This window comes from Manis javanica, chromosome 11 (genome assembly GCF_040802235.1).
Source record: "Manis javanica isolate MJ-LG chromosome 11, MJ_LKY, whole genome shotgun sequence".
NCBI lineage: Eukaryota > Metazoa > Chordata > Mammalia > Pholidota > Manidae > Manis > Manis javanica.
The window spans coordinates 13,268,490-13,282,490 of NC_133166.1; the positions used below are offsets into that span (position 1 = coordinate 13,268,490).

General features: G+C 39.4%; 1 protein-coding gene across 5 annotated transcripts in view; it reads left to right on the top strand.

The window, feature by feature from the left end:
• The first annotated feature begins 5 nt into the window (after window positions 1-5).
• PRCP (prolylcarboxypeptidase) overlaps window positions 6-14,001 on the top strand; it is a 65,517-nt gene continuing 51,521 nt past the window's right edge. Inside the window, exons 1-3 of one of the 5 annotated variants that reach the window (XM_037010591.2) lie at window positions 16-97; window positions 515-628; window positions 1,094-1,300. In XM_037010591.2, coding sequence (XP_036866486.2) covers window positions 1,133-1,300 — 168 coding nt within the window. In that variant the 5' untranslated portion in view covers window positions 16-97; window positions 515-628; window positions 1,094-1,132. Of the gene's footprint in view, window positions 185-290; window positions 433-514; window positions 629-1,093; window positions 1,301-14,001 lie in introns of those variants that run through there. The other 4 variants (XM_037010592.2, XM_017673567.3, XM_017673569.3 and 1 more) reach the window with 4 other exon arrangements.

Below are 14,001 nucleotides of genomic sequence, written 5' to 3' on the forward strand. Positions count from 1 at the left end.
CGAGATCCCGTGAGCCTGTGGGAACTACCATTTTCATCTAACTGGGGGTAGAGAGTGGGTGTGAGGAATGTCCTTCCCCCTGTGGAACCGTAGTACAGTATGTAAAGTTGATTCTGGGCCCGCGCTGAGCCAGCTGAGCGTCGGGATCCCGGGAAGGACCGGGAGCAGGCGGAGGCTCAGCGGGGTGACTGGGAGGAGTGGAAGCTGGGTGAAGGGGGTTGGCGAAGCCGCGAAGACAGGAGGGGGTTCTCCCTGAGCAAAGCGGCCAGGCCCGGGGGCAGGGAAGGGAGGAAGGGAGGCGGGGCCTGAAGTGGGCTACCGGGAGCAGGTGCGGGCCCGGGGGCTAGGTGAATGCTGGGCAACCTCCCTTAGGGGATGGGTTGTGTGGGCAACACGGTTTGGGGCGACCCACGGACAGAGTACCACAGGAAGGTAGGCGGACAGAATGGAGGTGGCGGGCACGCAGCCAGGAGGAGCGGCCTGCGAAACCCTGCTCCACTTCCTCCTATCTTAGTAACCTAGTACAAGTCCGTGCACCTCTCCGAGCGTCAGTTCCTCATCTATAAACGGGAGTAACAATCATAACACCATGCACAAGACTGCTGTGATGTTTCAGTTCGATGAGATGGTGTGTGTGCCATTATGCCTAGTGATACAGACATGCAGTGAATGACCAATACATTGTCATGGTAGCTAGTTTTAATACCATTATGTGGGATTCGGGGAGGCGAACAGGTGGAACTGAGACGGTCAGGGTTTGACGGTGACGATAAAGGCAGGGATATAGGGGGACCAGGCAGAAAGGTGGGCTTGGGAGGCGTGTAGTTAAGGATGGTATTCGGCGGTCAGGCAGGAGGGAGTCCTAGGATAAGGGCAGGCTTGAAGTCAGACCGCAATGAAGTGGACTCTATAGAGGCTATGGCACGAGAGAGATGAAATGTGGCGGCGCCCTCTGGGATGGGGACGCGGGCTGAGTGGCTTGAGTGGTTCGGTATTGCTGAGGGCGGGGTACTTTTGAGTGTCCCGGGGAGGAGCCTGTCTGCAGCGGGCGGAGCTGCGGGTTGGGCTCGTCTTAGGCTGCTCTTGTCCGCAGGACTCGCTCCCAGCCGCCCGGCCGCCGCCAGTCTGAGCCATGGGGCGCCGCGCCCTCCTGCTCCTGTTTTTGGCTTTCCTGACGCCTGGGGCTACCATTCCCGTACCGCCGGCCCTGAGGGCTCTCAGCAGCCTGCACTTGACTACTACCTCCACTTCCCGCCGCACTGTAGCAGTGGAGTACTCAGTTCACTACATCCAACAGAAGGTAAGGCAGAGTGCAGGACTGGTGGGGAGGACTGGAGCTTCACGGTCCTCTGCCCTACCGAAGGGACCCCAGGCATCAGAGCTTACCCGGAATTTCAAACTCCTTAATGCCTAGGGCATCTTTTTCTCAGACAACTCACTTCAATTAATTCTATGCTATAGTTTCCTCATTTGTAAATTGAGAGGTTTGGACATGGACCAATGTGTTTCATACTTCACTGAGGAAAATTAAGGGCTCTTTGGGGAGCTGTCTTAGAGGAATGGTGGGTGAAGTGGAGGCTGTTAGGGTGCTGTATAGTACCCCCTTTCTCCCTGACCTTCAGCCCTAATTTAATGTTTTGCTTTGGTTTTTATACTGGGAGTTTGTATATGACTATTTGCAGAGTTCCATTGTTAAAGTAAAATTGAAGTGATGCTATTGGAATAAGGATTTCTAAAATCCCTTTAGGAGTGATGAAAAAGAGAACTATCAGCAAAAAAGGGGAGAATGAAAGTGTAGAAGAAACCAAATGATCTCTTAGCTCCTGATTTATAATCTTTCATTGTAGATTGCTTTCTTGACCTTCCCTCTGTAGAAATACAATTTGAGTCCAGTTCTTTTGCCGGCTTGGTGATTGGCAAAATCTGTTCAGCTTTACTCAGCCACCTTTTTCCGCTCTTTGGCTTAACTTTACTTTATATTTTAGGATAGAGATTCCAAATGCATATTTATTACCATAATAATAATTCCCTTACATTAACTCCAATTGAGTTTTATTTCAGTTTTAGAGGAACACTATTACATATGTATTTATTGCATAATATAGTAGTTACTAACTTCTGGACTGTGGATTTTTTTGTTGGGACTGCGTGTGTATGTATAAACTCAATTTTTAATATTTTCAGTTAGAGCACATGAAATGCTTTTATGCCTTTTAATAATGAACATTATTGTTATAACTATAAAGCTCAGTTTTCATTCATTTTTTAAATTTTTACCAAACTTTATAATTGTTTTCTTTATCTGTGGTTCTATCTGTCCGGTTTACCAGGCTCTTCCCAGTTGTCCTTATATGTACAAACACCATGAATGGTCTCAGTAAAATGGGTTATCCCATGGCTCTGTCCCTTGCCTGCTTAGAAATCCTTCATAACTCTGATTACTTGCATGATAAAGATCAGACTTATTGGCATTGTTCCTCACCTCATAATCCCAGCTGGCCCTTCCAACTTCATATCCTGCCATAAGGACCCCCACTCCCCAACACACACATACACTTCTATCAACATAGAACATAGACTCAGTGGAACATTACTATGTGAGAAATTTGTCTGGAATACCATTCCTCTTCTCCACTCGTTAAATTCATATCCCTGTCCAAGCTGAAATGTTATCTCCTCTGTGAAATCTTGACTTAAGAGCAACTTTTTTCTATCCGCACACTTAATATCCTCCAGCCTAGATAACACTCTCCAGTACCCCAAAATGCCCATTAAAGTATAAAATAAATATTTGTTGAGGGGACTGAATGAGTGATGATCCATAGAAAGCCTAAACAAACTCTACCATCATTTAATTGATGCAAATCATTTTTTTACTTGCTTTTCCATTTATCTTTTACTTCTGTTTTTTATCAGTTGTTTTTCCTTTTCTTTCAAAGTCTTCAAATTTTATTTAGTAGGAGTATTTTATTTCTTTTATCCAAAATAACCGTGTCAGGAGTCCAGACAAAGGATAGTATATCACTTGGGCACATCAAGGCTCTGGGTATATGTGTGATGCCAGTGTTGTAAAGAGCTCTGGGATGCATGGCTTGTTATAAGGTTTCCCTGCTTCTCATTACCTTCCACCTCTGCCCTATGCTCTCAGACAAGACTGTGAGTCCTGAGGACATTTTACCATGTAATGTAGTGGGAAAAAAAGAGTGGGTCTCTTCAAGCCATCATTTTCCTCAGTGGCACATATGGAGGCAATATCTACTTTGTCAGTAAAGCTTTGCTACAGAAACAGAACCAATAGAATGTGTCTGTATGTGTATGTGTATCTCTCCTTCCATAGAGAGAAATTGATTTATTTTAAGGAGTTGATTCATGTGATTGTAGAGGCTTGATAAATCTAGTCTTCAGGGTAGGTCAACAGGCTGAAGTCCCAAGGAAGTATCATAGTTTGAGTCCAAAGGCAGTGTGCTTGCAAAATTCATTCTTGTTCAAGAGACATCAGTCTTTTTTTGCTATTCAGGCCCTCATATGGTAATGAGGTCCACCCACATTATAAAAGGTAAATCTGCTTTACTCAAAGTCTACTGATTTACATACTAATCCTCCAAAAAACACCTTCACAGAAACATCCAAAATTAATGACCAAATATCTGGGTGCCGTGGCCCAGCCAAGTTGATGTGTAAAATTAACCGTGACATCTACCAAGTTTGTTGTGAGGGTTACATATGGTAACACATGAAAGCTCATGCACAATGCCTGGAACATGGTAGGAACTCAAGGAACAGTAGAGTAAATGCTGGTTCCTTCTTCATTCTGTCCCAAAACCACACTCCCCATAGTGTTATACATTTCAGATAGATCCAGATGCAAGACAGTTGTGGTAATACCTGTTCTAGGAACCTAATGGTCAGTTATCTATACTCAACTATTCCTATTTAACTACTGACCGATATTATGTTAGAACTCTGCATCTTGGCCCAGCACTGAGCTCATGGCCACTGACTCCTGCAGGGCCTTCCGCCAGCTCCTTCCTTGTCTGCTGTGAAGCAGTACATCAGTGGGCTAAGCTATTTTAATTTATGTACATTCATTATAGCTCTACTTTCAGTTCCTTTCCTAGCTTCCTCTTTTCCACTTTTGTCACAGTGGCCCTGATGTCTAGTAAAATGTCACAGCATCAGGCCCTTAGAAGAGCCGATTGCTCTTTCTCCTCCTCCTCTTTTAATTTTTCCCTTCTTTTCCTCTTCTTATTGGTTCATTTACTGATGGCATTCTCCATAGGCCTGGAGGATACTATCACAAATATGTGAATTCTGAACTGATTTCTCTTTGTGCTCACAGAATCATTGTCAGAAGGGGTCTTAGGGATCTGGTAGTCCATCCCTTGGTTATGATGAATTGACCGTCACTGAACTTGTGGAGGGTCAGAAACTTAATAGAACTTGAATACCATACAGGTTTGAGGAGGAATTCTGTTTCTGCCACTGTTTAAGTAAGTTCAGACAGGTACTCTTGAGTTTCCATTTTTATAATTAGCAAAATGGGGATAATTATAGTATCCATCTCACAGATTTGTTGTGAAATGAGCTAGTATGTGTAAAATGCTTATTTATGGTTGATGTAACTTGGTAAAAATTCAATAAATGGTATTATTTTTTTATTTTATCTTGCAGTTTCTTAATTGGGTGCATGACTTTAATTTACTCCCTTTTCACACATAATAAAATATTAAAATCATCCCTTATTATACCTAAAATGGTTATTTGGGAAAATAGGAAATCTGTGAGAATTCTGTTGCATAAAGAGAAATTGTGTCTTTTTGTCAGTGGGATATAATTTAATATACTTGTAAATACGGGAAAGAAATTAACTTTTTTCATTGCTTGAAGTCGTTTTCTTTCACACAAGACTGATACATAAAAACATCTGAAGCTATTTCTATTTTTTTTTTCCTATGCTTTTTGAGTTTTGGTATATTGTAGAGGGGAGAATATAATAAAGAATGTATCCTTTTAAGGTTTTTGCAAGTGTTTTCTTGATAATACTAAATCTAACACTGTCTTTCTAATAGCTGAGTTTTGGATGTTTTACTACTAAATACTAAAATGTAATTTCAGTAACAATTTATTTTAGGTTCTGCACTGTCATGTTTTATCTCTCTGCCAAAGTCCCATTGCAGAGACTTTGTGCTTTAGGCACTTAAAACATTTTCAAAGTTTGGGTTCTAATATCAGCTCTGCCACTAACTTGTGTTAAAACCTTGGGAAACTTGCTTTACTCTAGATATCAGTATAAGATCTCATATAAAATAATAAGAGGATTGGATCTGCTGATCTCTGCTGATCTATAATTCTACTCACTGAGGGCCTCTTATCTGTAGGGCTCTGTAGTAGGAGCAGTGGAGATAGGAATACAAGTTCTGTTTTGTGCCTTACCATTAATTTCCTTTGATAAATTAGACCTAAACAATTTTTTCATTTTAACTTTGAATTAGATACAGACTCATAATCATCTAAAGTGTTTTTTTAAAATAAAAAACAACAGTTCTACCACTAAGACAATATTTATGACATAGAGCATTGTATCTAAGTTTGCTTGATTATGAGTGGATTGTAGAATGAAGAAGAATCATGGGAGGAAAAGACCTTGATGATAAATGCCTTATCTTATTTATCATCATTCCTAGTGCCCTGTATACAGTAGTTCTTAATAAAGCTTTTTTTAATAGAAAAAATTAGCTATAAATAAAATGAATAAGGAGTAAGAGGTGGGAGATTAAAATGAAATATGCAGTGCATAAAGGTCTACTGCATTAGTAATAATAATGATCTGCTACTGTTCATTGAGAGCTTTATATGCTCTAGGTACCATGTACTTAATAGATATTCATTTATTTAATCCCTATAGCTGTCCTATGAGGTAGATGCTATTATTGTACCACTTTATAGGTGAGAGAGCTATCATATGGAGAGGTTAAGTTACATGTTCAAGATAACTGCTTATCTGTACCATTTTGTTTTTCTGCAAATAACCTCTGAGGAGTTTCTAGTTCTAAAATGAACCTTGCTTGTACTAGTCAGAATAGGGTAAGTTATGCTTCAGTAAGAGAACTCCAAAATTTTAGTGACTTAACCAACAGCAGTTTATGATTCATATTGTATTTCCAATCGTGTGAGCAGAGGGTACTGCTCATTATGTTCACTTAGAGCCTGAGGGCTGGATGGAAGCTGCCTCTCAACATATGCTTTGATGATCATGGTAGCAGTGGGAAGAGAATATGGAAAGACTTGTGCCAGCATATAAAAACCCCAGCCTGGAAATGACACAAGTCACTTCCTTTCACAGCTCATTGGTCAGACAGTTTACATGGCTCCATCTAATGACAGGGTAGGGAGAAAAAAAGTATTGACTTTGCAATGCCTAGTAGAGATAGCAGTGGTGACTACTATACTCAGTTACTTAACCAACCACCTACTTATTGATTATCTAATTCTTTTTATGTATCAGGTCCTGGGCTAAGTCCTGGAGAAGCAGAGATAATTACATCCAGGAGGACCTCACATGGTACTTGCTGCCCATTTTAGTCACACATATTTTAGCTTGTATCTGAAAAATATGGAGAAGCACTGATAAATCTGTTATGTTTTGGCATTTATTGGCTGTAGCTCATAGATTGCTTCAAAATATATCCCTGAAGCGAGGTTGGTCTTAAGTTTTGCTTGCTCAACTTATTATCATCTTGATAGTTCACTGACCTGCTGTATGTATGTACATTGAAGCATGTGTTAAGAAAAAAGAATTTACTTACGATGTCATTCAGTAATTAAAAATAATTGTTTTACCTGTCTAATAAAAGAAACAAAATTGATATAGAGATTTATATAAAAAATCTTCAGTACACTTTGCAAGTATTGGGTAATTGTTCACCAAAAGGAAAATTCTACACTGATAATATATAAATTATTGGGTAATTTATGAAAGTCTTTTTTCTTCTGGTTCACAATTTAGGAAAAGTCCTAGTTATTGTTTATGAGCCTTGAACAAATGAACATTTATTGATATCTAATCTGGGTCAGTATTATGCTAAACGCTTTTACATATCTGTTGTAAATTATTAAATTAATTTTTAAAATAGATGGTTTAATTGAGGATTCACAGGTTTGATCAAGCTGTTAAGGTACAATATATTTTAATCTGTTGCTTCCAAGATCTCTGATCTTTCATTCAATTGACAACATTATGCCTCTGTCTTCTAAGAAGTAGTAAAAAAAACTGATCTCTCTGTATCTATTTATATTCCATATTCAGTTTTTATAACAATCCTGTGAGGTAGATATTATGCTCATTTTTAGAAGTGAAGCCACTGAGTTTCAGAATATCAAAGGAGGAAGCTTCCAAAATATCCCACTTGTAAATCTCCTGGGTTTTCAATACAAAATTGTAAATTAGTTGTGATATATCTATAAAATAGAATAGTATTAGCCCTTAAAGACATGGCCTTGAAGTGTATCTGCTACTGTGGAGAAATGTTCATGAATTAATGGTAAATGAAAAAAGCAAAATAGAAAACTGCTTGACACTCTTCTAAGCACTGGGGAAAGAGCATTCAAGGCTTAGGGAAGAGCAAGTACAAAAACCCCAAGGCAGGTATGTGCCTGGTTGGAATAACTGCAAGGAAGCCAGTATGACTTGAGGGAGAATGTTACCAAGGGAGAGAGTAGTAGGGGATAAGGACAGAGAGGAGGAGAGAGAATATAATACTCTAGCAGAGAAGGAAAGTAGATGGACTCGAGAAATCAAGTTTGATTGCAAGGTAGCTTTGAAGTCTCACATATGTTGGTGAGACCATTTGACGTGGTTGTATGTGTCTCTTGCTACATTCAGTTTTTTCGGTGTGAGTGTAAGTTGGTGGAGAGTTCTTTTTAACTAGGATTGCCCTTTTGCCAAATGAGTAAAACAGAGAGAGACATGGGATTGGAGGGGTATATGCAAGGGAGTGATTATACTCATTGACCATGGAATTTAAGCCAAGTGAGGATGGGTGAGAGGCACTGAAAAGGTGGATTATGTAAAGTTGAAGGTTCTTGCTAACTGCAGTTCCCCCTCCATTACCATCCCCACGGTCACATGAATCACCTCTTCTATAGTCAAACCACTTTTCTGGTTATAATTATTTCTTATTGTGTGCTCTATTAAGAACAAAATCCTGTACCATTCATGGCCTCCCACTCTGTGGCCCCACCTCACCTTTGAAGTGTGCTAATCTGTTCTTCACACATGCTCTTTCTTTTCCTGTCTCTATGCTTTAGCCCACATTGTCTTTCACATAGAATACCTTTCCCAATGCCCTTCCCCCCTTTATAAATCCTATCCCATCTTTTAAACCCATCTCAGATAGTGCTTTCTGCATGAGCCATTTCTTAATCTCCCAGAAAGTATGTGATTGGTCAGATCTTCCTTTGTACTTCTCTCGTGGCATGTCTTACTCTAGCCTTGTTAGATATTTTGCACCTTTACCTTATTCCCCCTTTAAAGCAGGAACCCTCTCTTGTAAGTATCCCTATTTCTTCTTAGTATACCATGCATTGTTATACTTAGAGTATTGTTTTCACAAAATTTTGCTGAACCCGCTATCTTTCCCCCTTTCCCTTTTCCTGCTTCCCTGCACATTAAGGTAAAGGAAGAGGTTGTGTGTGTATAGGGAGGGGAGCAATATGAAGACTTGATTCTCAACTGTCTAAAATACTTTTGGGGGAAAAGGTAGAATGTCAGGCAAATAAAAACAGGCCTACTTGTTCTCATTTTCTTATTTTGATGTTCTGGAAGCTGTGACTAGTTGGCTATATTGACCCATCTCCATCTGTAGAGAGAATCATGGAGCAGTTCCTGTTTGTTCTTCGTTTTGTGTATGGCTGGGGACTCAGGGAAAGGGGAAGAATAAAGACCTTAGGGAAAATGTCTCTGTCAAGGCTACTTCTGTGATAATTGTCTTCACCCATCTTTATTAGAGAGCTGAAGTTAAGGCAGTACTTTTTATGATTTTTGATTTTTGTTTGCAAACAAGCCATTAACTGTACATTTGTAAGTGCTTACTTCCGGTTCGTGTCAGTTCCAAATTTCTTATGTTGTGTGGACTGCCCACATGGGTTAGGAAAAGGCAGATTTATTGAAGTCGTATTTCTTTAGGCGCTTTTTCTGAGGAGCTCTGCAATTTGTTTATATGATACAATGAGGTGTCATTCTGTTACAGCAGCTATGATATGTAACATTTATAAAGTAAAGCAGCACAGTATATATTCATTCAACAAATATTTATTGAACTCTTCATGTGCTATACACTGTTAATAGCTGGGGAGAAGTGGAAAGCAAAGACAGACCTCATGAAATTTACAGTTTAATGGGAAAGAAAATAATGACAAATAATTACAAGTGTAATATGTGCTTTATAGAAATAGTTTGTTGTGGAATCTGCAATAGAGTCCTGAGTCTTGGGCATTAGGGAATCCTCTAGGTGGCAATAGTGTTAAGGTGAAGGCCAGAAAGCTGAGTAGGAGTTAGCAAGAAGGGAAATAATCGAGATTTCTGTCCAGGAAGAGGGTGTACCATGTATAAGATCTAAGTTAGGAAAGAGCAGCCATGTTGGAGGAACTGAAAGGAGATCAGTAAGACTGGAACAGGGGGTTAGAGATGATGAGGCAGGAGGTGGGCCCTCCACAGTGTGAGGTCAGTATTGTCACAGTTTGCACTATACACTCACAGTGTGGGTATTTCGTCTCTGAAGCCTCCATTGACTTTAAGAACATAACTTGATGTTGAAGTGGTGTGAGGCAGAGCACTGCTCTGCTAACCAGAGTAGATGTATCCACTCTGTGACGGGTACTGCATAAGTTCTCTCAATATATACCTATATATACCTGAACCTTGAACAACATGGATTTGAAGTGCATGGGTCTACTTATCAGCAGATTTTTTCAGTAAATATATTCAAAAAAATTTTGGAAATGTGCGACAGTTTGAAAAAGCATTTTCTTTTCTCTAGCTTACTTTACTGTAAAAATACATTGTACAATACATACAACCTATAAAATATGTGTTAACTTTCAGGCAACAATAGGCTCTTAGTAGTTAAGTTTTTGGGGAGTCAAAAGTTATACTTGGATTTTCAACTGTGCAGAGAGGTTGGCATCCTTAATGCTGCATTCTTCAAGGGCCATCTTTCACTCTGCAGGGAGGTACCACATCTTTTTTTATAGAGGAATAAAGGACCCAGAGATAAAGTCATAACACATGATCACATAGCTGATCAGTGATAGCACTGCTGTTGACATCAGAGCCCTTGCTTCATGTTCTCTCTGTACGAGCTGTTTTCTGGAATAGATAGAAGAGTTTGCAATTCATGATCTGATTTAGAGATAGCATAGAAGTCATATTTATTGATGAAATCCAGGTTAGACAATAATCAAGCTGAAGACTTAGAGGAATGTCAGTTCTCTTTCTAACACCAGGTTGGGTAATTTTGGAGAAAGAAAAAAAAAATCATAATGGAGGTTTCAGCAATATAGAACTTTCTTTCTTCTGCCTTTCTGTTACGGAAAAAAACACCTCTATATGAATGGAAACTATGCTAGCAGAAGCTGACAATGAAACCTTCTATTACAAAACAGACTATGAGATACTTTTGGATGATTCTGTACATTCTTGAGACTGCCATTGATGATTACAAAAAGATATTCTCCAAAGGAATAAAGGAGAAAGGAGTGAGGTCACTCCTTTAGAACTTTGTCCCCTTAAGCTTGGTGCTTAGTACAGTTTACCCTAAGTACATTAGTAAATCCTTGTTTTAAACTTTCCCAACAGTCTGTGTACAAAATTCAGCATGGAATGAGTTAGTAAGAGTTCTTGTAAATGCCCTTCATCTATGCCATATTGACTAGTCACTGCCATATATTCATCTTCCACTCAGCTTGCAGAAGTTCCTGTATATCCTGCTCCTGCCCAATAACTTGAAAGAACAGAGGTCACCTGTTTGGCACTATGCTTTGAAAGTTTTCCATCCCCTAGATTAGTGAATCAAGTCCAGGTAACTGGCCATTGATATTTTGTTTTCTTTGAAAGCCTGGCTACTATCTCATCTTTAAACACAGTCCTTAGAATTATAGTACTAATTCTTCTATTTAGTAAACTGTTATTTTAAAGAATATTAGACTGAAAATTTAAGCTAATCTCTTTAACTACTTTTATGAGAATGCTGTTTGAACCAAGATTATAATTATGTTGTTCTGCCACCTGAAAGGAAATAACTAGGTCTTTGAGACGTCAATTTATAACCTTCAGTGTATAAAGTGATGAAAGTGATATCATAGAGTGTTTCAAAATTCTTTGTAAATAAGATAATCCAAAGCAACTATATTTTATTTCTGTGATATGTACCTTTCCTGAGAGCTATGTAATATAAGTGGTGGTGAATGTGTACTAAATGTGTATCACTCAGCCACGGTACTGGTGCCTGGTAACTGGACAGAAAGTCAGAAGGAAAAGCATATTATCATATACCAGACCACATTGTATTTGGTATGTAAGAGGCTCTCACTGTCATCGAGTTATTGCCTTGTTGCTGTCATCAGTTTACCATAGCTGCAAATTAAAAAAAAAAATTTTACTTTGTAAGGTCATAGTTTTTAAGTGAACACTCCAAACAAATTGCTAAGGTTTCATATCATATTTCTTCTTCACACATGGTAACCTTAAACATTTAACATATTTCACTGTGTATGTTTGGCAGTGGTTTCTGATGTGGGAGGTACATGCTAATAATACTCTGCAAAATATAGTAATGATACATCAAGTGATACAGGAAGTGAGCTTCCTGCAGCCTGTTACTGGACACTTGCACCCATGTTTTGTCCAACTTAATCATCATAGGATCACTTTTTCTCATTTTGCATATAGGTAAACAAGCCCAAAGCCATGAGGCAGTTGGTTCAAGTAGCTCTAACAGAAGGCAGGGTTGGCACTCAAACTCAGATCTGTCTTCAAATTCCTCTTTCCAGTGTATCACAGAACTTTTGTGCTTTCAGGAGGAACAACACCAAAGTTTTTGAAAGATAACCTTGGTACTGGTTAGATTTCATTAGTGCAGAAGTGTGTGTGTGTGTGTGTATGTTTAAGCCTTGATACACTGGTATTTTTAGCATGTAATGATATGGCATGTTTGGCCAGCATCATTGTGATTTAATAACCTAATTTAAAACAGGAACTACAACCCAAACAATGGCTCTGATTCAACAGATAGGAAAGTGAGGAAGTACTTGTTATCATTTGTCAGTGAATTTTTATTTTTATGCAGTTTGAACTGTGGGTCACACTGCAGACACTGTCCTTTAAAACTCTCGGAAACCTCTGTCACTTCCTGAGCGCTGATTGCCTTTTCCTTTGAAGGAGCAGCTCATACAACAATTTTGGAAAGCAATGGTAATGACTCCCTTCTCCTTGGCGTCGGATGCTTCCTTTCTCTTGAACAATTGGTTTTAAATGACAGTGAGGGTGCAGCCATTGTAGGCCAAAGCAGACTTGCTGGCCTTTTTTTTTTGTAGTCTAATTTATAGAAAATGACCACATTTTAAAAGAGGAGGAAATTCATCTCTGCTCAGTATTTCTCTGTGATCTCCCAAGGCTAGTGACTTTGGGTCTCTGCTCATCTTTGGATATGGGAGACTGCAGTACCAACCTCTGTACACGTGGAGCTGAGCTGATGGAGTGACACTGCATGTCATACCCTGTCTTATCACACACATGAAATGAAAAATCTGACATTAGGCAAGGTATAGAAGAGCCTATTGCTGCACTATTTACAATAGCCAAGATATGGAAGCAACCTAAGTGTCCATCAGTAGATGAATGGATAAAGAAGATGTGGTACATATACACAATGGAATACCATTCAGCCATAAGAAAGAAACAAATCCTACCATTTGCAACAACATGGATGGAGCTAGAGGGTATTATGTTCAGTGAAATAAGTCAGGCAGAGAAAGACAAATACCAAATGATTTTCCTCATTTGTGAAGTGTAACAACGAAGCAAACTGAAGGAGCAAACTAGCAGCAGACTCACGGACTCCAAGAAGGGACTAGTGGTCACCAAAGGGGAGGGGTGGGGGAGGGCGGGTGGGAAGGTGGGGAAAGGGGGATTGTGGGGTATCATGATTGGTACACACGGTGTGTGAGGGGTCATGGGGAAGACAGTGTAGCACAGAGAAGACAAGTAGGGACTCTGGCATCTTATTACACTGATGGACAGTGACTACAATGGGGTATGGGAGGGACTCAATAATAAGGGTGAATGTAGTAACCACATTGTTTTCCTTGTGAAACCTTCATAAGAGTGTATATTAATGATACCTTAATAAAAAAAAAAGAAAAAAAAGAAGAGCCTATTGCTGCATTTGTTCTGCCTCTGAAGAAAGTGATTATAGCATGGTGAAATGGATGTTGCCTGAGATGCCTGGGTATTACTTTCTAAAAAATAGGAATCATGGTTTTTAAAATTTTCTAGAGGACTTTTCCCAGTCAAATTCTGTAATATTGTCAAGCCCTGATATTAATATAAATTTATATCCATTTAACACTAGTCTCTGTTCCCCAAGTGACCTTTTTCTACTCCACACTCCAGCCAAATACATACATACATTTTCTTCTTGGTCTTCCTGCAAAGATTGGCTCTTTAAACTCTTCTTTGATCTTTAAAATGTCTGGCCTGTTTAGTGCTTACTTGTTCCCTTATGTTAAAAAGTGTCCCAGTCCCGGAACACTTCTTTGTTGATTGGGAAAGGAGTGAGGTCTACTGTAGTTCTCGTGCTCCTATTTTACATTTCAGTTCAGTCACTGTCCTTTCCTCATCTTTGCTTATACATGTCAACAAATGCAGGCAACTCTAGTTGATCTCTGGACTCCATGTGCTTCATTTAAAAATTCCAAACTGCCTGACTCCTTGCTTCCCAGAAT